Source organism: Alternaria dauci, chromosome 4, assembly GCF_042100115.1.
Source record: "Alternaria dauci strain A2016 chromosome 4, whole genome shotgun sequence".
Taxonomy (NCBI): domain Eukaryota; kingdom Fungi; phylum Ascomycota; class Dothideomycetes; order Pleosporales; family Pleosporaceae; genus Alternaria; species Alternaria dauci.
The window spans coordinates 2228727-2250439 of NC_091275.1; the positions used below are offsets into that span (position 1 = coordinate 2228727).

The window sequence follows — 21713 nt, forward strand, 5'->3', positions numbered from 1 at the left end:
AGCATCATTCCCACGCCTCGCTTCCACCCTGAGATCTTTAATTACCTCCGCCTGAGCCATTGCGCTCTGGGACCACCTGCACTCAACTTCCCAATTCGTCTTTGACGTTGGACCATGGCGACTCTTACCCAGATGGCTGCCTCCTCTGCTCTCGACATGCAACACGCCAGTTCCCCCTTGCACCGCGGCAAGGCAACCAGCGAACCCAAGGCCAATGCCACCACCAACGGCTCCACCAAGCGTGCGCGCGACACCAAATACCGTCATGTCTTTGCGACGCACTCGTCTTCCCGTACCTCGTGTCTCAGCCACGATGCAGACAAAGCTCCCAGCTTCGTCGGCTTCAGGAATCTCATGATATTGGTTCTTAGTATGAACTCCCCACTACCGAGCACAGCCGCAAATGGCTAACGAGACACAGTTATATCCAACCTGCGCTTGATGATTGTAAACCTACAAAAGTATGGCGTCCTTATCTGCCTATCATGCCACGACTACCGCCGCTCCGACGTCATCACTGGCTTGCTCCTATACCTCCTTGTCCCCGCGCACCTCTTCGTAACCTACCTCATCGAACTTGCCGCGGCCTGGCAGGCCAACCGAGCCTACGCCCGTATATCGCACGAACGTGATCAAGACACGCCCGCCAACTATGCCGCTGCACTTCGCACCTTCAATTCAACATGGTACATCGTAGCCTTCTTCCACAGCATCAATGCAGTCGCCAACCTCTACATTGCGACCAAGTACGTCTACTACGACATATACCACCCGGGCATCGGCACGCTCTGCGAACTTCACGCCGTCATTGTCTTCCTCAAGTGCGCTTCGTACGCACTTACGAACCGCGATCTTCGCCATGCCTACCTACACCCCAAGCAAGCCGATCCCCTGCCGGAACTATACAAAACATGTCCATACCCGCAAAACATCAACATGAAGAACCTGTGCTACTTCTGGTGGGCACCGACCCTGGTCTATCAACCCGTCTATCCCCGAACCGATAAGATTCGCTGGGACTTTGTCCTCAAGCGCCTCGCCGAGCTCGCTGGTCTCAGCATTGTAATCTGGATCGCATCTGCCCAATACGCTGCGCCCCTGCTACAGAATTCGCTCGACAAGATCCTCACACTGAACCTCACATCCATCGCTGAACGTGTCATGAAGCTGTCCACCATCAGCGTCTTCTGCTGGCTCTGCGGCTTCTTCGCTCTCTTCCAGTCCGCCCTCAACGCCCTTGCAGAAGTAATGCGTTTCGGTGACCGAGAGTTCTACGGCGACTGGTGGAACGTGTCTTCCATCCGTACTTACTGGACAACTTGGAACAAGCCTGTCACAAACTTCATGCGCCGCCACATCTACTCGCCCCTTGTTGGTCGCGGTGTGCCTCCCGCAGTCGCTCAGATCCTCGTCTTTCTCTTCTCGGGTATCCTGCACGAGCTGCTCGTAGGCGTTCCCACCCATAACGTCATTGGTGTCGCATTTGCTGGCATGATGTTCCAAATCCCGCTTATTGCACTTACCGATGTCATCCAAAAGGTCAAGTGTATCCAGGGCAAGGTCGCGGGCAACATGATCTTTTGGGTAAGCTTTTGTTTGGTCGGACAGCCACTCGCTGCGTTGCTTTACTTCTTTGCTTGGCAGGCGAAGTACGGGAGCGTGAGTAAGAGTGTGGGGGAGAGTGCTGTTAATGTGTTTTATCGGCGATAGAAGGCTACTCTTTTTGCACTTGTATCGGATGAGATTGAGTTTGCAGATGTTCATATGATCTTCTTCAGTCTGAATAACACTTTTTCTTCTCTGAATTGGCGTGTTGAATCACCAACTACAGTTTGCTGACTCAAAGTCCAATATCAAGCAAGCCTACCTTGGCCCTCTTCAACATCCTCTCTACTTCCCCGCTCAGCAACCCCTGCACCCTCTCAATCCACAAGCCGTGGACACCTTCCTCAATACCCACTTCTGCAAACCTACTCAGCATCTTCACCACCTCTACTCTGTCTCTACCACCCCACCTCATCACCACCTCACTGGCACAGAAGACACGCATTCCTAGCGAGAAAACCTCCGCTTTTGTACTCCACCCTAGTGCGCCATCACCTTCCTTCTCCGCTGTCTGTATAAGCGTGGTCAGACCATCTAGTACCCAGGTGGTCAAACTAGTGCGCAGGCTCTCAGGGACAACCGACGAAGACAAGGAGCAGAGGATGCGGGACCAAAAAACCGTGTCCAGAGCGTCGTCCTTGTACAGATTCTGCTTCTCTTGCGCAAAGAGTGATGTGTCTTCTTTCCTCTCTCGAGCGAATGTTTCGGCAAAGGGTATAGAGAAGAAAGGCGTGTGCGAGTGTGTATTTGTCAGACGTCGTACCGCTTCTTTAGCTAAGTAGTGCGATGTCGAGAACGCAGTGATCAGGTATACTGCAAGCCGATGCGTCGTCGATATCGGCACTGTATCTGTGAATGTATCTCTGCCTTGTAAGCGCAGGAATGAGCCTGTTGTAGAGGCGGCTAGATCGCGAATCTCGTCATCGTCGTCGTTGAGGAGATCGTAGAGGACAACCGCCAGAGCTAGGATCAGCGGCCCTGTTGCTTTTCCACTCGGAGCCAAGGTGAAGATCGATTTGAGTGTTGAGAGAGATTGAATAGCAGCGAAACGTGTATCGAAGGGATTTGTGTCGGCGATTGTCATGCGTAGAAGGCGGATGTATCGCGCAATTGCTACTAACAGCTCGGCACGGCGAAGTGGGTACGCATGATATGAATGGTCGAGGAAGAGACCGAGCAGATGTAGACCACTTTGCATGTTCGATGGTGGGCCTCGGATGCACTGTGATTGCAACTTGTCGAGAGTCAGCATGGTCTGCTCTTCTGTGACCAGGCTGAAAAAGTCACTCTTCAGGTCGTCGTTGGAGAGAGCGTCGGCCAGTACTGCTTGTGACTTTGAGATGATTTCTGGATCCGTGGCTCCCAAAACCACGTGGTAAACATGTGCTAAGACTAGCGAGAGCGGAACGGTCAGATCGTGGGACCTTTTCATCTGCAGTATAGTGTCTAGTGTTTCCAGTGCCTCCAGGCAAGTGTCAGGGTCTTCGTTTGCGAGGAGCATAAGTGCATCGCCGATGGTTTGGTAACCATCTGAAACCATGATCTGAAGAGCATCCTGGCGCAGTATGACACGATCGATGATGTATACTTGCGCAAGAGATGTCCGAAGCAAATCATACCCGTAGCGGTCGCTAGGCCCGATCTCGTATTCGGGTCCGATCGTTATAGACGTAGTGAGGTCCTTCCATGCATCCAGTATTGAGATAGTGTTTGCCCTCTGGAGCATGGCCCTTCCACAGACGCTCACGATATCAAGAAAGGCTGCTCGTACGAAAGGGCAATCACTCGACGTGTACCAACTTTTCGCATGTCGTCCAAGCTGCTCCATCAAGGCTGCGAAGTGCAGTAGAGCTATAGGTTGTAAGCAACTGCTTATTCAGCTTACGGGTTCTTGAACGACTTACAACATCGGGTTTCATCGCGTAACAATTTTCTCAGCACATACATCACCACTAGAAGCCTTCCGTGTTGCCCATTATGGTCGCTAGGGACAGTGTCTAGGATGGGAGAGAGCTTCTCGTCATGTTCGCTTGTAGTATGTAGTGATACATACGTCCTAGCTGCCATGTCCCGCATGTGCCAATGCGGGCTCGGGAGTAAGTCTCTCACCAAGCCTCGGATCTTAGTGAGATCTCCTGGTGGTCGGGCTTGACGCAGAATTTGAAGGGCGGGAAAAACGCCTTCGGCACCATGGAGGTCCATCGGTGAACTCCCAGCCTCGGGTGTCTCCATAATCTTGACATCGCTACTTGGCTCAAGCAGCTCGATCAATATCGTCACGAGGCTGGGGTAATTGTCGTAGGAGAAGCGCGAGGTCCTGGCTCGCTCCTGCTCTTTCCAGTCCTGTGCTTCGTCGCTACCGAGCAACCGTTCGATTAGAGCTTTGAACAGCATTAAACTACAGTTGCGAAGTGGCCATCTACAAACGGGTTAGTCCAGAACCAGTAAGTCATCTTTTTATGATTCTTACATGGACGAGTTCAAGGTTTTAGCAGCAAGCTCGAGACCTTGTCCGATATATGCCTCAGACGCAACACTTAGCTTCGAGGTTGTGAATATCTCTTTGATGCAATTAAGGGCATGCACTTGAGGAAGACGGCTTTCCTCGATATTGGTGCTCCGCGCTTCTACCAAAGTCTCGGCCACAAGATCCTTTATGGCTCGTGGGAAGAGCTTGCCTCCAGCTTGGGGTTCTGCTGCTAGTAATGCAGACATTGCTGCTGGTATACCCGCGGATCTCCTAGTTATGGCGTCTGATTTTGCTTGGATAGATCGAAGGGTTTCCTATAGGGCGTGAGTTCCAATACTCACACCGAAGCAACAGTGCACAAACCTGGTACCACATTTCAGGCAGAGCGCGTATTGAGGCTATATTCGAAGTGACACAACGGCGGCAAAACACAGCAAATGTCTGAGATACTGTCGAGAATGCACCGCGGTGACGCAATTCAAGTAGTTGGGTGAAGCAGAATCTGCCCAGCTTTTCAAAGAGCTCTGGGGTGACGAGGTCGCTGTCTCCATCGCCTACAGGAGCTTTGAGAATGACAGTTCGTAACAGAACACTGCATCAATTAGCGGGGTCAATAGTGTAGCCTGAATGTGGTTACCTGGCCTCTTTCAGCCCCCTCCATGAATAGCTTAGAATCTCTTTGGTGTCCAGGCTACTCTCATCTTCCAACTCATCGGGGACATGGCCTTCCGGTGCATCTGCACACAGGACGTTGTAGACGCAAGACCATAGACTCTCAATACTTGCTACAATTTCGCTGTGAGATCTCTTCCAGATAGTAAAGACATCCGGTGGCAAGTTCGATATGACAGAGTAAAAGTCGGGCTGGTCAACTACATAGCGTAGCGCAGCAAAAGTGCCATGTACTGGTCGACCGTCAACGGCTTTCGAAAGATCTGTGTGGGCCAGAGCTAAGGTATCCTGTAGTTGTGTTTTGAGATATTCGAACAAACTCTGTTTCGAAGAGAAGTGTGAGCCAGCGAAAATGCTTGGTTCGTCGCTGGCCAAAGCGAAGACCATTCCATAGGCACGAGCAACTCCATCTGCTTGATCTGCTCGGCCTGTTCGAAGCATTGTAGCTTCCGCTCTCGCAAGAAAGCGAGGAACCATCGACATGATGCGTTCTTGATCAGTTCGAGGGAGGGCAACTAGGCATAGCTGCAAAACCGACACAGCTGTGTCTCGGACATCGTCGAAAGGATCTAGAATCAGATCAAACAACGATCGGCAAAGTTTCGTGTTCCCAATCCGAAGTTCGTGAGCCCAGTTGAGTTGCCCTTGCGCAGATTTGGAAAGACTGGTGAACGGTACGCCTGGGTCTATCCCAGAGCGCAGTACAATGGTAATCGAACGCAGTGCAGTAATGCGGCTCTGATAAGATGCAGTCGGGCGTAACTCCCACTCGAGAAACTGGATATACCAAGCGATGAAAGCCAACGACTCAGAGAGCGGATCCTGTTCTTCGCGTCGGGATATTGGACTATGTGGGCCAGAGATCGTCTTTGGAAAAGGTAAGCGTGCTTGACCGGAAGCATAATCCTTGATTCTTGACTTTGCGAGAGTCGCCGTACTAGCTCTGAGACGATCGAAGAGCTTCTGTGTATAGCCATGAACCTCTCGGCGAAAGTTTGCGTCCGTATCTGTGTGCAGATGAAAGAGGTTGCGCTTGAGAGCTTGTAGGATGCCACCACTAATAGCTCTCGTAACAGAAGTAGAGTATACGCAGAGGAACATGCCTGCAAGTCTGACTTCAGGCTCTAGATCCGCCATCCAGGCACCGGGGACGTTATCAGGTAGATAAAGCGCTCCATCGCGGATTTCAATATTAGGTTGAACTCTATAATCTGGCATGAAGATCAACGAAAGCTTTTGTGCCACGTTGATGAGAACTCACCATTATCTTTTACGATATTGAGTTCTTTTCCCGTGGCGATTGCTGCTAACAATATCCTGAACTCTTCCAGTCCTTCGAGAGACGATGTGTGACCGCCTGCTTGATAAAGCTGACTGGGCAACGCGGTTTTGTGTGGAACGTGTGACTCAAAATGGAGGTGTGCGAGGAATGTCAAGTACTCCGAAAGGTTAGGTAGAAAGCAGTGAGGGAAAACGTGAGTTCTGAACTCCTGAATTCGATCCGGCCAATTGCGTAAAGTCTGGACTACTGGCTCTATCCAGAATGGTGAGATGGAACCATCGTTGCCTCGTTCGTCGTAATCTGCAAGACGCCGAGCCTGGAGTAGGTAGTTCTTGATCAGATGGCCCGCCGAAAGAGCAGTGTCGTGGTGGACAACCCAGGCAAGGAAAGATTTGAACACTGTCCTCGAAGTCACGGGATCCTGGACTGTATCTGACGTTCGCTTCAGCTGCACACCAAACAATCCGATCAACTCTGCAATGGAGATGACATCGCGAAGCAGGAAATGCGCAAGGCCTTGCAAAGCTGGTTTGACTTTGATGCGATCCTCCCGTTCACATATAATGTCCAGGAAAGAGGAGGTAGCCCTTCTCCGAAGTTCGATCGCATGCAGGCTCTGGTCTTTGGTAATGACACTTGTGAGGACCAAAAGCATCTGCCTCATTGATTTTCCCTTTGCATCCCCAGAGCGCTGGAGGTAGATGTTGAACGTTCTCATCCATATCGAATCATCCAGGATCGCCTCTCGTGCATACACACTCTCGGAAGCCGCACAATACTCAATAATTCCACACAAGGCATTCGATGCGGCTGCGCGATGGCTGTTTTCTAGATCTGCCAGGTCTGCAGTCTCTAAAACAGGGGCGAGAATGGTATGGAGTTGTCTAGTCAGATGTTAGTGGGGTTCAGCATCGGCAAAGCAAAGCTCACGGACTTTGCGTCCTTACTTCAGAGCAGTTGCAGGCTCTTTCTCCGCGAAGTTGGGCAATTTCTTCGCCACATTCTTGGCCAGTTCTCGCAATGTCTTGTCAGGGACAGGAACATCAGAGGCAGGCGCGATTTCTTCTGCCATAGTTTTGAGGATGAATCAATCTCGCACGGGCGCCAACAATTCTCCTTTGCAGGTCAGAGAGGCGAGACGTGGGGGCTTGAGATTCGCGAGGTGGGCCCAACCAGCTGAGTAAGCCGCAAATCCGTTTCCGCGTGACGTCTTGCTCTGATCCTCAGCCATGGCACGACGCGACGAAGACCCAACACCCAGCCACGCCTTCCAAAAGGCCTCGAACGTCCTGCTCATCTGCCGTCCGCTGATATCACTTTTTCTGTGGATTTTTGCACACTACCTGGCTTTAATGGCGATTTCCCAGTTCCACTATGCATAACGCGTCAATACGCGTCGGATACGCGCCTCGTGACATAGCAACCTACCCAATCATCCTAAGCAACGGTTATATCGCTCGAAGAGCCTTCGGCGACAGTTCTCTTAGCTCGCATTCGATAACCTCTTCGTCCCTTGGATTATCCTGGCACTTCGCCGACTTCCGTTCACATTGCTGTCCCCCAGTCTTGCGGGCTTTCGTGATTGAGCACGCGCCTTGGCTCCACGAAGAAGCTCGTTTTGTCTTGGTTGTATCACAGATGCTGAAAATCACTCTGGCCGTATTTGCAGACTTTAATATCATGAACTTGACAAGAAAGCGCCAGTGTTTGCTTTCAGGGTTTATGTTTGTCATTGATATAAGTTGCCTAAAATGAGCTGACTCTCATCATGCAGAACCCCCAAGGACATTGAATTCACCAACGTATCTAGCACTCTGTGGTACATACGAGCATGATGTCCGTCACGTTTGCATTCACGGAGCCTGCCATGTCTTGGCATTATCGTTGGCACAGCGTGTACACGGGAAGACGGAATTACGTTTCCGTTGCTACTAATTGGACTAGTTTGAGTGGAATGATTGTCTTCGTCCGGTTCGTATCCGCTTGTGCGGGACAAAGATACGCCAAGCGTTAACCAACGGCATAGTCAAGCAGCGCGCCGGCGTTTGTTGGGCATACATCGAGATACTGGAGCGGCAATGTACTCCAGGCTTTCCAGCGGAGGCCAGGGATTCCACTGCAGTGTGTAATTTTATCGGCTTGTTCCGGCTGTGTGTTGTACGGTCATGGGAACTTGCCGCGGAAAAGGCTGCCATACCGGGGAGCGAGAGGAGTCTCCGTTGTTCTACACTCCTCCGCCTGATGAGAAGCCTATCAGTTTTACCGGTGCGCTCGAAAATGACAGCGACGATGCTGAGGGTACGGGTTTCCCCGACGCTACAGCCCATGATCGTACCCTACATTGCACCCAGGCACATGCCCAGGTTGCTCAATCGTGTACTTCCTGTATACCTGATTCAATTGTTCCCAATCCTCTCGGCTGTGAGGTCTTGAATCCTGAACTGAAGTCTTCACCACTAAGGCGACAGACAAGCCGCAGCGAGCAAGGCTGTTCTGGCAACATGTCTCTCATAGGTAGGCCTCTCACCTTGTTCGACCATCCTTCCAATGGCGCAGCCAAATACCGCAATCACCCGTCTGGGAATAAGCCTCACGAGTCTTTCTGCAGAGATTTGATCTCACCGCGCGCCGTTTCACCATCGATCTCTACGATTAAGCTAAGACCCATCCAAGGAACTCAATCATTAGGAAAACTTGCTGGATACGCATCAAGCGAAGAGGACGAACTAGAGACAAGTTTGGTACAAGGCGCTAAGAAAGGCCGACCCAGGAAGACCATCGTCTACAAGTCCTCTGAGTTTGTTGCAAGCGACAGTAGTGAGTCCGAGATCATCCATTGTCCGCTCCATCAGACCCACTCGTCACGAACCATATTGGCAAGAGGCAAGCGATCGCAAACCCCAGCTACGAACACAGTTTCACACCTCGCTTCCCGTAGCGAGCTTGATGATCAAGCCCGCAAGGCGAAGGATATGGCCGCTAAGAAAAGAATAAATACAAAGGGTGGCTTCGTCATGGACAGCGAGAGTGATGATGAGGCGAGTGGCCAAAGCGATCATGATGACAATGATGATCAGTCAAGGTCATTCACTCGACAAACATCCTACGCATTGGAGCCACCACACTCCATTCATAACAACTTCAAAGGCAATTCCAGTGCAAAGCCTCTGCCAACTAAGCAGCTCAACATGAGCCGTCTCAAGAAGCTTTTGGAAAGAGGGAAAGGTGTATCAAATGCTCCCAAACAGAGGCAATTGGTTGTCCAAACACAACCACCTATAACAACGACCCCGGCACTTTCTACCTGGAACTCGCATCTCGCCACGTCACTTGGGCTGCAGCAGTCAGCGCCTTCGCAGTCAGTCGGTAGCGGCAGCGTAGACCGCGCCAAATATCCTGTTACGATTGATACAACGAGCGAGGTGAAAGTCCTCAGCCAGCAGGCCAAGGTTGTGGGCTCATCGATGACTAAGATTGATGGTAAGGTGTCCTCAATCTCCCGGAAAATTCCGCCACCCACTGCCGTTGTCACAAATCCTGGTAGGACGCCAATTCGATCCAGCTCAGCTTCTACTCTTCCGACTACTATTGCCGCAGGCCTATCCTCTAGCCTACTATCCAGAAAGCGCAAGCCTGTACCTGACCTGGACATTGCTCGGGAGCGCAAGGATGGCATGTCAGATAACAAGACCTCTTCAGCTACACAGCCTAGAAGTCTTCTTCAGTTGACGTTAGACGAAGTCAAAATTGGGACTGCGGGTAGCAAGCCAGGTACACAGCTTCAAGCCAGTGGTCAAAATGAACAGAATGTAGCTAAAAGAACTCCGGTCTCATCAACGTCAGCTGGAAAATCTGTAAGCATACCTCAGCCATGCGCTAAGAAGCACGAGAATACGGCAGTCAATGCTGGTTTCAAGAAGGACTCTTCAACAGCATTACAAAGCCCGAAGGTGTCGAAAGATTTAGCATCGCAGCGAGCCCAAAGTCACATGCGAGTCCCCGATCCAGGCTCTGCGAGGCTCACACCAGCTACCTCAAGGACAAATGCATCATCCTCGCCACTTACACCATCTACTCCCGGACCATCAGCCCAGAAGCGAAAACTGGACAGCATCTCTGGCGGATCCGATCATGTCTCTACTACCACACGCAAGAGGCCTGCTTCCGCCATTGAGCCCCTGATGAAGCGGCCCAAAAACACACAGATAGGATCGAAAGTTGACACCAGTCCTCGTTCATCTACAGCTTCGAAGGCTGTTGTACGCAAGACATCCACCGAGACCACCAACCTTTCTGGATTTGCCACTACGGCTGGTAGTACTGGATTGAGCACGAGCTCCGCCCGAGTTTCCAATAAACAAGGACCTGAAAACATGCTCCCTTCGCCAACCGCTAGTACTTTGGTTGGTCATCCGGGAAGCAGAGTACCTACATCGAGCAATGCATGTGCCACACCGGTAGTGTCGCATTTGCCCGCACATGCGAAGGAGGCCGCGATCAACAATACTGTCGAGAATCCGAGGATAGCTAAGAAGGAATTATTCCCACAATCAAAACCATTCGATGGACCTAAGGATATGGGGATTGCCTCTACGAAGCCCAACCTGTGTCAGCCTGCAGAGTCTGTCAGACATGCTTCTGTGGCTCCTGATGCTGCAATATCTGCTCAGCACAACACTTCATCTTCCAACAGGGTCGCCGAATCTTCATCGGAAATCAACACTTCTTCGGAAGGATTGGCTGCAAACAGATTTCGTGATACCATTCAAGCGATGTCTCCCAAAAAGGATACGCATCACATCGTCGTCACACCTTATCCTGAGAAGGCATTAAGTCTATCGGTGAATATACATTCAGGAGATCTGGGGCAAGTCGCTGGACCAGGTTTAGGTATCCAGGAACAGTTTAGATCTACTTCCGCAAGCTCGCCTGCGAAGGTACCTCCAGCCTTGACCGCTGAGCCTATGCCTTCAGCCACAGGGAAAAAGCCTCTGTCCAATTCTCCGACGACTGTGTCAGAACCGACTCCTTCGAAGGAATCGCGGATGACTGATGTGGCGGAATTGGCAGCTTTGGAAGCAGAATTCTCCGAATCAACCCAAACCACGGAGAACGCGATAATGCATACTGCCGAGGGACCGACAGAAGTTATAGAGATCGACGTCGACAGAGTTGACCCTACAGCAACAATCGTTCGGCGTGATGATATGAGTGCTGACACAATGTCTGTTCCCAGGGCTGCTAATGATCGTGGGCCTTCGTGTCAGGCTGAAAAGGCTATGAAAACCAGGGAAAGTTTCTCCCTAACGAGCTTGAAGCCCGCCTCCCAGAAGCATACGCTGATAGATGCACACGAGTCCCCTTCAAAACCATCTGCACCCCCTCCTGTTCAAGGCCTGTCTTCTGTGGAAGTCATAACGGACTCCAACCAGGACGTCCTACTTTTGTCTTGTTCGCCTCACGTGTCCAAGGAGGCACAACCTTACTTTGAGTACTCTGTCTTCCAAAGGGTGTGGTCAAGCGAGCAGACTGAAGAAAATATCGCGGCCACTGAAACAACGGTACGCCCCTTCACCAATATCGTTGAAGCAAATGAGCAGGCCGAAAAGACATTTCAAAGCATTCTTGCGCACTTCCGCGATACCATTTTCGAAAGCAGCACCGCACGCGATGAACATGGATGCTCGATCCTCACTGGCTCCGTCACGCCCTTCGATAACCCTTTCAAGAAAACTCATCTCAGGATCTGGGTTCGACGCGACACGGTATCCAAGTTTGCTAACCAGAAGCCTCAAGCGCTCAAGGGGACATCCTTCATCTCGAGCACCTGCTACATCCTACGACTCTTCAACCTTGCTGAACAAGCCGACGAGGAAAGTCCAGATGCCTCCGATCTAGAAGATGGAGATTCTCCAGCACACGAGCTAGTTCGCGTGTATCAGACCCACAGCCGCCCCGAGGTATATACTTCTCTCGATGCTGCCAATCGCGCGGCTCGCGCCCTGCAAATCGAGCTCAGCCACGAGAAAGAGCCAAAGGACGAGTTTAGCAGGACATTTCAGCAGAACAACTTGCAGGAGCTGGACAGGAAGCTGCGCGAGCTTCAATCGAGGGAGGTGGATGGTGAGAATGGTGGGTGTTGGAAGAGCAAGTTCAACGCATGTGGTCTAGGGGCAGACACCTTGGAAGTGGTGGTGGAAAAGACCGGCATCTGCGGAGCACGAAACATTTGATATGCGCGCATGACGGAAGAGGCTGTGGCAAGATGAGTGGGGATCAAATGTACGATAGAGAAAAGGCGGTGGTGTTTGCGACACTGATTCTTTTCTTATTCTTCTTGTGTCCTTGACCTGAGCGACACTGTCTCCCTATTTGTTGAATGATTGATACCCGGGGCTGTGGGACAAGTAGCAAAGGGTCTTGAACGACCCATGGTAGCTTCCTCACGGTGTCAGTCTTGTAGATCTTCAATACATGTGCGTTCTACAGAACCCTTTCCTTGCTTTTTCGTCTATAGTTCGATAAATTGCCCGCGATCTAAGCGATACAAAGAAAACAACCAATACCCAAGAACCGTTGGGCGTAAACAAGGGGATTCTGATCAACTCGTCGTGCATATGCAGGAGGGGGTGTGACTAGGTAGACGTGGTGTACTACGCAGACGGCCTGCTATCAACAAAAATCAACAATCAACAAACATACCCACCCACCAGCTGGAGTGGCGCACAACAACCTGGACACAGCGGTAATCAAAGACACCACAACAACACAACCCAGCCCACCTGCAACGATGAACCCCGCGGCAGCAGCACTTAGCGCATGTAAACAAATCAATTTACAAGGTCGGAAAGCCTGGTCGGGAACGCCTCCGAGCGGGGGGTTGGGGGGGACGCCACAAGTGGGTTCCAAACAAGCGCCGAGGTACATACCCGGCTACGAAGAGAGACCAAGTTTCCAAGTTATTTACAGTTCAGCATCAGGGCTTTGCGAAAATACGATGGGGGTCCGTGTGTCCTTCTCTGGGTTACGGTTGTTGAGTCAGTCGCCACTGCCGGCGCTAGGTAACTACAAACAAACTTTGAGGGTCGCGATTCTGACATTGCGGGACATGAAAAGGTTCTGACTGGTGTGAGTTGATGGGAGATCAGTTATTTTATTTTTTGCTGCTTTCCATATCAAAGAGTGTCCAGGCGGATTTGTACATTCATTATCTTCATCATCATGAGATGGTCGTATCCGAAGCTTGTTGCTCGGCGAAAAACTGAAAACAATATATGGTACATGAATACTTTTGGCCATTACACATGTTGTTGTGAATGCTTAGATGAGAGCCTCGCCTCTGAACATGGCTTCCCTAACTTCCCTAACGACATCTGCCCGATCACCTGGACCAAGCAACACGATACCCCTTCCTCGCCTGCCCATGCGACCTGTGCGGCCGAGCCGGTGGATGAAATCGATGGTCGTATGTGGGACATCGTAGAGAATGACATGGCGAACAGAGACGGTGTCGATACCTCTTGAACCCAAGTCGGTTGTGACAATGACCTTTGTGTTGGGGAGGGTGCGTTTGTTCGCCAGCTCAGTCTTGTTCTTTTCGCTCTCTGCAGTTTCTTTGGTGGGTGCATCGTTTGTGAAGGACTTGAGGATGTTGGCGTGACGCGAGGGATCGGTGTCGCGGTGGAACGCGTGAGCATCGATGCCCTTCTTGACGAGGTATTGCGCTACCTCTTCCGTGTCTTCACGTTCGTTGACGAAGACCAAGACTCGCTTAGTGGGTATAACATCCTTGCCTTCGTGGGGGTCGTAGTCGACAGATGCCTTGCCAATCTGCCAGATTGTGTCTGCGCAGGCGAGCATCTTGTTGCCGCGATATGGGTCCTTGTTCACGTCGACGACACCCAGCTGCACTCTTCGCGGGATGGCGTGGAGATTGGGTGTAACGAGACGCTGCATGTCAGGAAACCGGTCGGCGAGGTACTTGTCCAGGTACTTTGGAATGGTGGCGGAGCAGAGGACGAGCTTCTTGAGGGAGGGGGTAGCGCGCTCGAGGATGGCGGTCGTGCTTTCCTTGAAGGAACGGTCGAAGAGGGAGTCTGCTTCGTCGCAAATGAGGTGCGTGACCCGTGCAAGGATGTTGGGGTTGCTTTGGGCGATACTGGCGAGGAGGGGCGGTGTGCTAATGACGACATCGACACCGTTGGGGTTGAAGAGCTGGTTGCGGATGACCGTGGCAGACATCTTGGAGGAGATGGGAGCCGCGCGAAACTTGACGGTGTGAGAGAGCGACTTTGCGACGGCGCCGACTTGGGCGACGAGTTCGGCGGAGGGGACGAGGATGATTGCGCGCGGGCGTGCTGGGTCGACTGCCTTGTTGGTCTCTGGCTCCTCGACGGCGAACATGTCTGTCCTCCGGTCGTGTTCTCTTGATGCCGCCTCTTCGGCATCTTTCTTTGCCTGTTCCTCGGCTTCTTCTTTCTCGCGCACCTCTTCCTCCTTGATGGCGTCGAGAGTAGGGAGAAGGTATGCCAGCGTTTTGCCCGAGCCCGTTTCCGCTGCCAGTAGGAAAGCGTCTGGCCCACTCTTCTTGGTCTTTACTTTTGCGCGCACAGTTTTTTGCAGGCCGAGGAGGGCGGGTATAGCGACGGCTTGTGCGGGCGTTGGATTGCGATAGTCGAGGCCGGGCAGTGCATCGTTCACGGCGCGTAGTATAGGCTCGGCGAGGGGGAACTTGTCGAACGAGTCGTACTCTTGGAGCTGTCGCTTGACGGCAGTGCGGTTGTTGTAGGGCACCTGGTGCAGCGAACTCTGCATCTTGAGGGCGTGGTAAGGCTCAGACGGCTTCCTTCTCTTGCCGTCATCCCGTCCTGTCGCCGGCCGGCTGCCACGTGCTTCTCGCTGCTCTCGTATCCGCTCCAGTCCCCGTGGTACGTTGGTCCGGTTTAGGAAGTCAAAGGCATCTGGCTTCCTCATCGGCGCCCTGTCTGCTGTTCGCGCAACATTGTCGGAGAGGACCATGCGCGCCGGGCGGGGGCTGTCACGGCCTCTGAAGCCCGCGGGCCGTGGAGGACGTGAGGACGAGGCGCCATGGCGGTCGCCTCGCTCGCGCTGGACCTGGGTGTATAGGCGGGTCTGCTGCTGGTGCTGGGGTGGTGGCCGTTTCACGAGCGAGCGCACTTGGCAGAACGGGCAGACTGTCCGCAACATGGCTGCTCAGTCACAAGTAGAGTACAGGCAGAATTCAACGAACAAGTCCGACTAGACTAGCATGCCTCGCTCTGTGGCTCTCTGGCTACACTAAACCTTGACTAAAGGGATCCGACCTGACGTCGGCACTGCACAGGCGATCGTGCAGACAATTTCTGGCGCTAAGACGCGATAAGCGGCACGTTACCGGAGCAACTGCACGCAACACCGACGCCTTGCCTACATCCCGGCTATCAACACTTGATAGCACCAGGCGGCCCCAACCATATCATAGTACAGCACCCACACCTCCTCCTCCGCTTCTCCATCGCTCATCTGCCCAAGCGCTCTGTCGCTGTCCTTCACTTCTCTGCCATTTCTTTAATCAGCGCCCGCCCGCTGCTCCGCTGACAGCACACGACTCCTCGAGGGAGCCGCATTCTTCTTCTCCAGCAGCACCGCGACTCGACTGCCCGCTGCACGCAAAAACACGGCCACTGCTCCAGTCAACAACAGCACGAGCGCCCTCACCAGCCGCCATCATGTCGCGCAATGAAGCGGTAAGCATCACCCGTCATCTTATTCTTCCTTTTTGCCTCCACTGTTTCGAGGCTTGGCCACACACACACCGTACTGACCGCAATGGCCACAGGTGTCGCCGCTGCGCATCAACAAGACGCCTACTCCCTCGCCCACAAAGGGAAGCGGCCGTCCCCTGTCAGAAATCAGCCCCCATGAGCATCGCAGGAACTCTCCCAGCTGGAACCAGACAACAAAGGTATGTGCCGAGGCCGCATTTCACACCCGCATTCCCGCTGCATTCCCTCTGCACTTTCACTGTATTCCCGCCGCCACTCCCGCCTGCAGGCTGCTAACTCCCGGCCCAGAAGATCATTCTCACCAAGGAGAGCTCGCCATACCGCGACTCCTCGCCCTTTACCCACAGCCCGCGTCTCTTCTGGAAGGAGCAGACGACGTCGCCCAAGAGCCGCTTCGACACGTCGGAGAACGAGTACGAGGGCAGCTCGCCTCTCTCGCCCAAGCGCAACTCCATCGAGAACCTGAAGAAGCAGTCGCGTGTCAAGAACAGCAGCATGTTCGCGCGCGAGCAGAAGCACGAGTACGATCCCAGCGCCGTCCAACCACTGGACCGTCCACTCGCTGCAGGCCGCCCTCTCAGCACCGCTATCCAGGGCCTACAGGGCCTGCGTGGTGAGAATGAGAGCCCCGCAAAAGGTCACCACCACAGCCGGTCTGACAGCCAGACACGGATCCCCATTCTCAGCCCATCCAAGACGTCACCAGCAAAGCTTCCCACACAATCTTCATTCGCTTCGCCCTCCAAGCCCTCGCCGTCAGAGGGACGCATGTCGCCGACCAAATCCTCGCTCGTCAGCAACGGGCGCTTCAACTCGCCGCAATACAACGGCGACTCCAGCGCCGTCATGTCAGATGACGAAGAGCTCGTCCATCAGACTCCTCGCCCACTGCGGCGTCATGCTAAGAGTGTGACCTTTGACACAGCTCCACCCCAAATCACAGAGTTTGAGATGGTCACACCCGACCCGTCGGTCGCCACAATGTCGCGAGACGGCAGCTATGACTCCGAGGAGGAGACGGAAGAGGAGATGAGCTTCGACCAGGATGACAGCTTCGACGCTTCCCTAGAGGATACAGACAAGACTCCCGTCGTTCTGCCTGAGGACTGGCGCCATATGAGCCCGCAGGCCGCGGATACCTCTCTCACCGATCTTTACGACGATGTCTTTGATGGGCGTGAGAACAGCCCCATGCCTTCAGCACGTCCAAATGGCACAACCAACAGATCGCGGATAGGCTCAGCAGCGTCTGACAGCGATGCTCGGCCACTTCCTCCTCTTCCCGCCATACAAGGCAGCCCCAACCGGCGGCGCGACTCCAGCGTTGGCCTATCCGCTGCAGCAGAGCGAGTTGGCGACAGGCGGCGGTCCCTTCCTCAGCTCCCGCAAGCAGCTGGTATCTCTAAGAGTGATCTGCTCAACATGCGCGAGGTGTCCATGTCGCTTGAGGATCGATTGCGGTTGATGAACTTCGACGACGATCGCAATACGAGCACACCGACTCAGGAGATGCAAGACAAGAAGAAGGCTGCAGAGGTCGAGGTTGCAGAAGTTGACGTTACAGAGATGGAGCTAACTCTTGACGAGCCGAAGATCCCGCGCATTTCTCGCGAATCCATCCTCCGACGCGTCAAGAGCCGTACCTTCGACGAGGGTGAGGAGGACGAAGAGGAAGAAGAGGAAGAGTATAGCACGTTTGAGCCCGAGTACAGCCCTGAGCGCAGCTATGGCGACCTTGCTGACTTGGACCCCGATGTTCCCATTCCATCACGTGAGGCCTCTTCCAACTTCGACGAGCATCCGCGTCAGGTCTCCATCAGCGAGGCTGATAGCGTCGTCGACGCTTACAGTTACCACAACGCGGACAGGAGAGAGGACGACCATGCCGAGGAGAGCGATGTAGATGGCAGTTCGATGTCTCAGCTTGAGGATTACGAACGCGAGTCTTCTGTCATTCGGCATCCCATGCCTCCACACTCAGACGACGAGGATGACACTAGCCAATACTCGCCTCAACCTGACGAACAGTCCATTGTTCAAAGCACCATTGACTCTTCCGGCCCATCAACGCCTGTTGCCGCTCCCTCCTCTCCTGTCTCGACAGAGAAGCAGGCACCACAGGATGAGATGTACACTAGCTTCGAAGGTAAGGATGTAGACCTCAGCTTGGATCCCCTGAAGGCGTCTATGGCGACAGCACCAAGTCCATTGGACTCCACCCCCACACTAGATGCCATGCGCGATTTCCTACGACGCCCTGTCACGCCTGAAGCTCCTGAGATGGATGAAGACGAGTCGGAGTCGGAGGACCCTGGTACTCCAGATTCTGTCATTCGTCACCCAATGGCCGTCTCCCCAGCTCCTCAAGAGAATGCTCCAGAAGTTCCTCAACGGGAAGCCACTATCCGAGGTGCAGGTGGAAAGCTGAAGACTCGGCCATCGCTGATTCCCGATGACATTGATATGGCGGCTACACGCCGCCAGGTTAGTGGCCAGCATGCTCCCCCTGTTCCTGAGCGCAGCCCAAAGCGCCAGTCCATGAGCCTCGAGCTTGGCAATGCCGACGAGGAGGGCCAGGACGACGAAGACGACACGCAAGTGAGCTTTACGACCAAGCAGAACCGCATGCTGGACCTGCAGCTCGGCGATCTTAACCTTGGTGACGATTCGAATGACCTCAGCTTCGGGCTGGACAAGGAGTTTGATCACATCATTGAGTCGCAAAAGGTACGAACTCTTTTTCCTATTCCTCACTTCGCCATATTCCCGAAATCAACAGCTGCTGTTGCGAACGCAGCTTGTCAAATGTCCGGTGAAGGCTTTGTCTACCGGCACAGTTTTGCTAACGAGAATGTCCACGAACAGAAAGGATACTTGATGCGCGAAAACACCAAGGTCGTTGTCGCAAGCAGTCGCCAGTTCAGCGACGAGAAGCCTCCTACTCCTACCGAGGCTACAAGCGAGGCGGCTGTCAAGCCTGTTTCTCGTAAGACGAGCGCCGAGCGCAAGCCTGCCTGGACAAAAGAGCCTTGGAATGGCAAGCCTCGCAGGAAGAGCATCCGAACGGCATCTGGTCGTCGCACTCGCACCTCCGAGGGCCCGGCTCCGCCTCTGCCTGGCCAAGAATCTGCTGTCGCTGGCGGCCTGGATTCTGTCGCTGAGCAGGGAGATAACGGTGAGCCTGAAGAAGGTGAGGAGCGTGGTCTGGTCTTCGTCAAGGTTGTTGGGGTCAAGGACCTCGACCTTCCCCTGCCAAAGCATGAGCGTACCCATTTCCAGTTGACACTTGACAATGGTCTGCACTGCGTCACAACGTCATGGCTAGAGCTCGGCCAATCCGCTCCCATCGGACAAGAATTCGAGCTTGTCGTCATGGATGACCTTGAGTTCCAGCTTACACTGCAAACCAAGTTGCAGCCTCCAGCGGTGCCCCAGGTTGTCGCTGCGCCTACCGCTAAGGCGGTCAACCACAAGAAGTCACACTCCGCCTTCCGCAACCTCCTCTCATCGCCAAAGAAGAGGAAGGAGCAGGAACGCAAGGCTCAAGAGGAGGCTGATCGCATCGCTCAACAGGAGCATCAAGAAGCCCAAGCTGCCGCCAAGCGTAATCAAAAGGCCACCGCCTGGGATCTTCTCCACGACCTTGTCGGACCCGACGGATCTTTCGCCCGTGCCTACGTTTGCCTCAACAACCACGAGAGCCAAGCTTACGGTCGTCCGTTGACCGTTGACATTCCCTGCTTCAACGAGTGGGCTGTCGACAACACCGGCGGCAGCAGTGTCAAGAGCAAGCGCGGAGGTGTCGTTCGCCGTCCCCCTTACCGGGTCGGCAAACTGACTCTTCAGCTTCTGTATGTCCCCAAGCCCAAGAACGCAAAAGATTCGGATATGCCCAAGAGCATGAACGCTGCTATTCGTGAGCTCAAGGAAGCGGAGCAGGTCAAGGACATCAGCTTCGAAGGCACATTGAGCCAGCAGGGCGGAGATTGCCCGTACTGGCGACGCCGTTTCTTCCGCTTGGAAGGTACAAAGCTTACAGCTTACCACGAGTCTACACGGCAACCGCGTGCTACCATCAATCTGGCCAAGGCTTCCAAGCTCATTGATGACAAGAGCGCCCTTCAGCAACCTTCGGCGACAAAATCTGGTGGTCGGCGCAAGTCCGGTTTCGCTGATGACGAGGAAGGCTACATGTTCGTCGAAGAAGGCTTCCGCATCCGTTTCGCCAACGGTGAGGTCATCGACTTCTACGCTGACAGCCGCGAACAAAAAGAAGCCTGGATGAAGGTGCTCTATGAGACTGTTGGCAAGGACATTGCTCAGAACAAGGGCTGGGCTGCCATGGTTCTAGAGAAGGAGCGCAAGGAGAAAACTACACGGTCACAGATTGGCGCACCAATGTCGCCAACCAAGTCGCATCCCGTGCCAAATTCACCGAACGTCAACCGCCGGCCTTCTCACGCACGCACCCAATCCCACGACATATTAGGCTCCGTCAAGTCAACTCCATCAAGTCCTGTCAAGGGGCACGCCCGCACACAGTCGCATGCGCCTACTCCACCTCTAAAGGACGTTCGCATGTCGCACGCACCGCCCCCACGGCCGCGCACCCAGGAGTCAGGGAAGACGGGACGTAGAGAGCAGGTTCGATCGATGATTTTCTAGTCTTCCCTTTTATCTTCATCGTCGATTCCACTCATCTACTTTCTTTTGATCGTTCACTTACTTACTGGCTTTTCTTTGCGTTTTAGCTTCGCCAATACTCTACTCTTTCGCACCGACTAAGATTGGGGTTTTGGAGGCGGCGACAGGGGAGGAGAAGTTTGAAAGGATTGGGTGCTGCGCATCCGTTTTCCGAGCCAAACACGCCAATGCGATGAGCTTGGCATTTGAGTACATTCGCGCGGAGCCGCGGAAAAGTCGAGGGAGCCTTGCTGCTTTCGTTTCCTTGTATCGTGTCTTGTCATTGTTCTTGTCACTGTATGGCGCAGGCTGGCGTTGTTTTATTTCTGGAGTTGGAGGCTATGGTCTTATGATACTCTGCATAATGATTGAAGGAGCGATGAAGTTCATGGAGTATGAGCAGCAGTTGTATAAGGCGGATGAGAATATAACATGACTTCTAAAACAACTATGTCTCTTGAGTGACTGAACGGATGCAGCTTGGATTCTGAGTGATGTTCGGATATGTAGCATGATAAATTGTGACATCAGCGTGCGCTGTGGTCTATGCGGCTGTAACAGCATACCTAGCACAAAGCATCTTATCGAAGCGGAAAATTTGCAAAAGCGTTCTAGTAATATTAAAGTATCGATTCTGCCAGCCTCTGGCTTTCCCAGCACGTTAATGCGTGGTGGTGATTTTCCGTACAAGTAGCATGATCTTACTCGGACATGAAAACCAGACATTATTTGCAACGCTCACCCAGGCAAACTTCATAACATTAGACATCAAACGGTACACGCATGTCACTACCTGCATATCTCTATTGTTTTTACAAAGCTAGATCGATTGTCGAGCCACATGAAAATAGATAGGTAGAGGAGCAGCCTTTTCGCATCACGAGAAGGGTCAAACTGCGACACGACAATAGCTCATGTCGTGCAACGGAGTACTTGCGCATCATATATATAGCACGAGCAAACAAATGGCAGGTGACATGTCAGAGTATGTTCCGTCTGTGAGTGTCGCATACTCGTCCGTCTCAACATTTTGTCCTTTATTCATCATTCTTTTCTTCGCGTACGAACGAAGGGTTGAAGTGCGTGGGCGGAACGTCAAGTGCCAGTATCGTGATATGCATCCGATATAGACGATACCTGTACGTTTCGTCGGCATAACGAGAACCAGGAGTGCGACTACGTTTCTGGAAGCTCCCTATCTCGAACCACCGGAAAG

General features: G+C 53.1%; 5 protein-coding genes across 5 annotated transcripts; 3 read left to right on the plus strand and 2 right to left on the minus strand.

Annotated features, from left to right (window-relative positions):
* Window positions 1–114: 114 nt before the first annotated feature.
* ACET3X_005289 (uncharacterized protein) lies at window positions 115–1710 on the plus strand (the record flags this gene model as incomplete). The annotated part of the gene is made up of 3 exons (XM_069451478.1): window positions 115–370; window positions 422–1584; window positions 1645–1710. 3 exons carry the CDS (start codon window positions 115–117, stop codon window positions 1708–1710), a joined length of 1485 nt encoding a protein of 494 aa, XP_069307333.1.
* A 130-nt stretch (window positions 1711–1840) lies between these two features.
* Window positions 1841–5188, minus strand: ACET3X_005290 (uncharacterized protein; the record flags this gene model as incomplete). The annotated part of the gene is made up of 5 exons (XM_069451479.1): window positions 1841–3286; window positions 3715–4024; window positions 4076–4389; window positions 4439–4667; window positions 4713–5188. The coding sequence occupies 5 exons, from the start codon at window positions 5186–5188 to the stop codon at window positions 1841–1843; spliced, it is 2775 nt and encodes a 924-aa protein (XP_069307334.1).
* A 5961-nt stretch (window positions 5189–11149) lies between these two features.
* ACET3X_005291 (uncharacterized protein) lies at window positions 11150–12262 on the plus strand (the record flags this gene model as incomplete). The annotated part of the gene is made up of 1 exon (XM_069451480.1): window positions 11150–12262. The coding sequence occupies one exon, from the start codon at window positions 11150–11152 to the stop codon at window positions 12260–12262; it is 1113 nt and encodes a 370-aa protein (XP_069307335.1).
* Window positions 12263–13349: 1087 nt separating this feature from the next.
* Window positions 13350–15236, minus strand: ACET3X_005292 (uncharacterized protein; the record flags this gene model as incomplete). The annotated part of the gene is made up of 1 exon (XM_069451481.1): window positions 13350–15236. One exon carries the CDS (start codon window positions 15234–15236, stop codon window positions 13350–13352), a length of 1887 nt encoding a protein of 628 aa, XP_069307336.1.
* A 521-nt stretch (window positions 15237–15757) lies between these two features.
* ACET3X_005293 (uncharacterized protein) lies at window positions 15758–20479 on the plus strand (the record flags this gene model as incomplete). Its single annotated transcript, XM_069451482.1, has 4 exons — window positions 15758–15775; window positions 15868–15993; window positions 16103–18541; window positions 18680–20479. 4 exons carry the CDS (start codon window positions 15758–15760, stop codon window positions 20477–20479), a joined length of 4383 nt encoding a protein of 1460 aa, XP_069307337.1.
* Between the last annotated feature and the right edge of the window lie 1234 nt (window positions 20480–21713).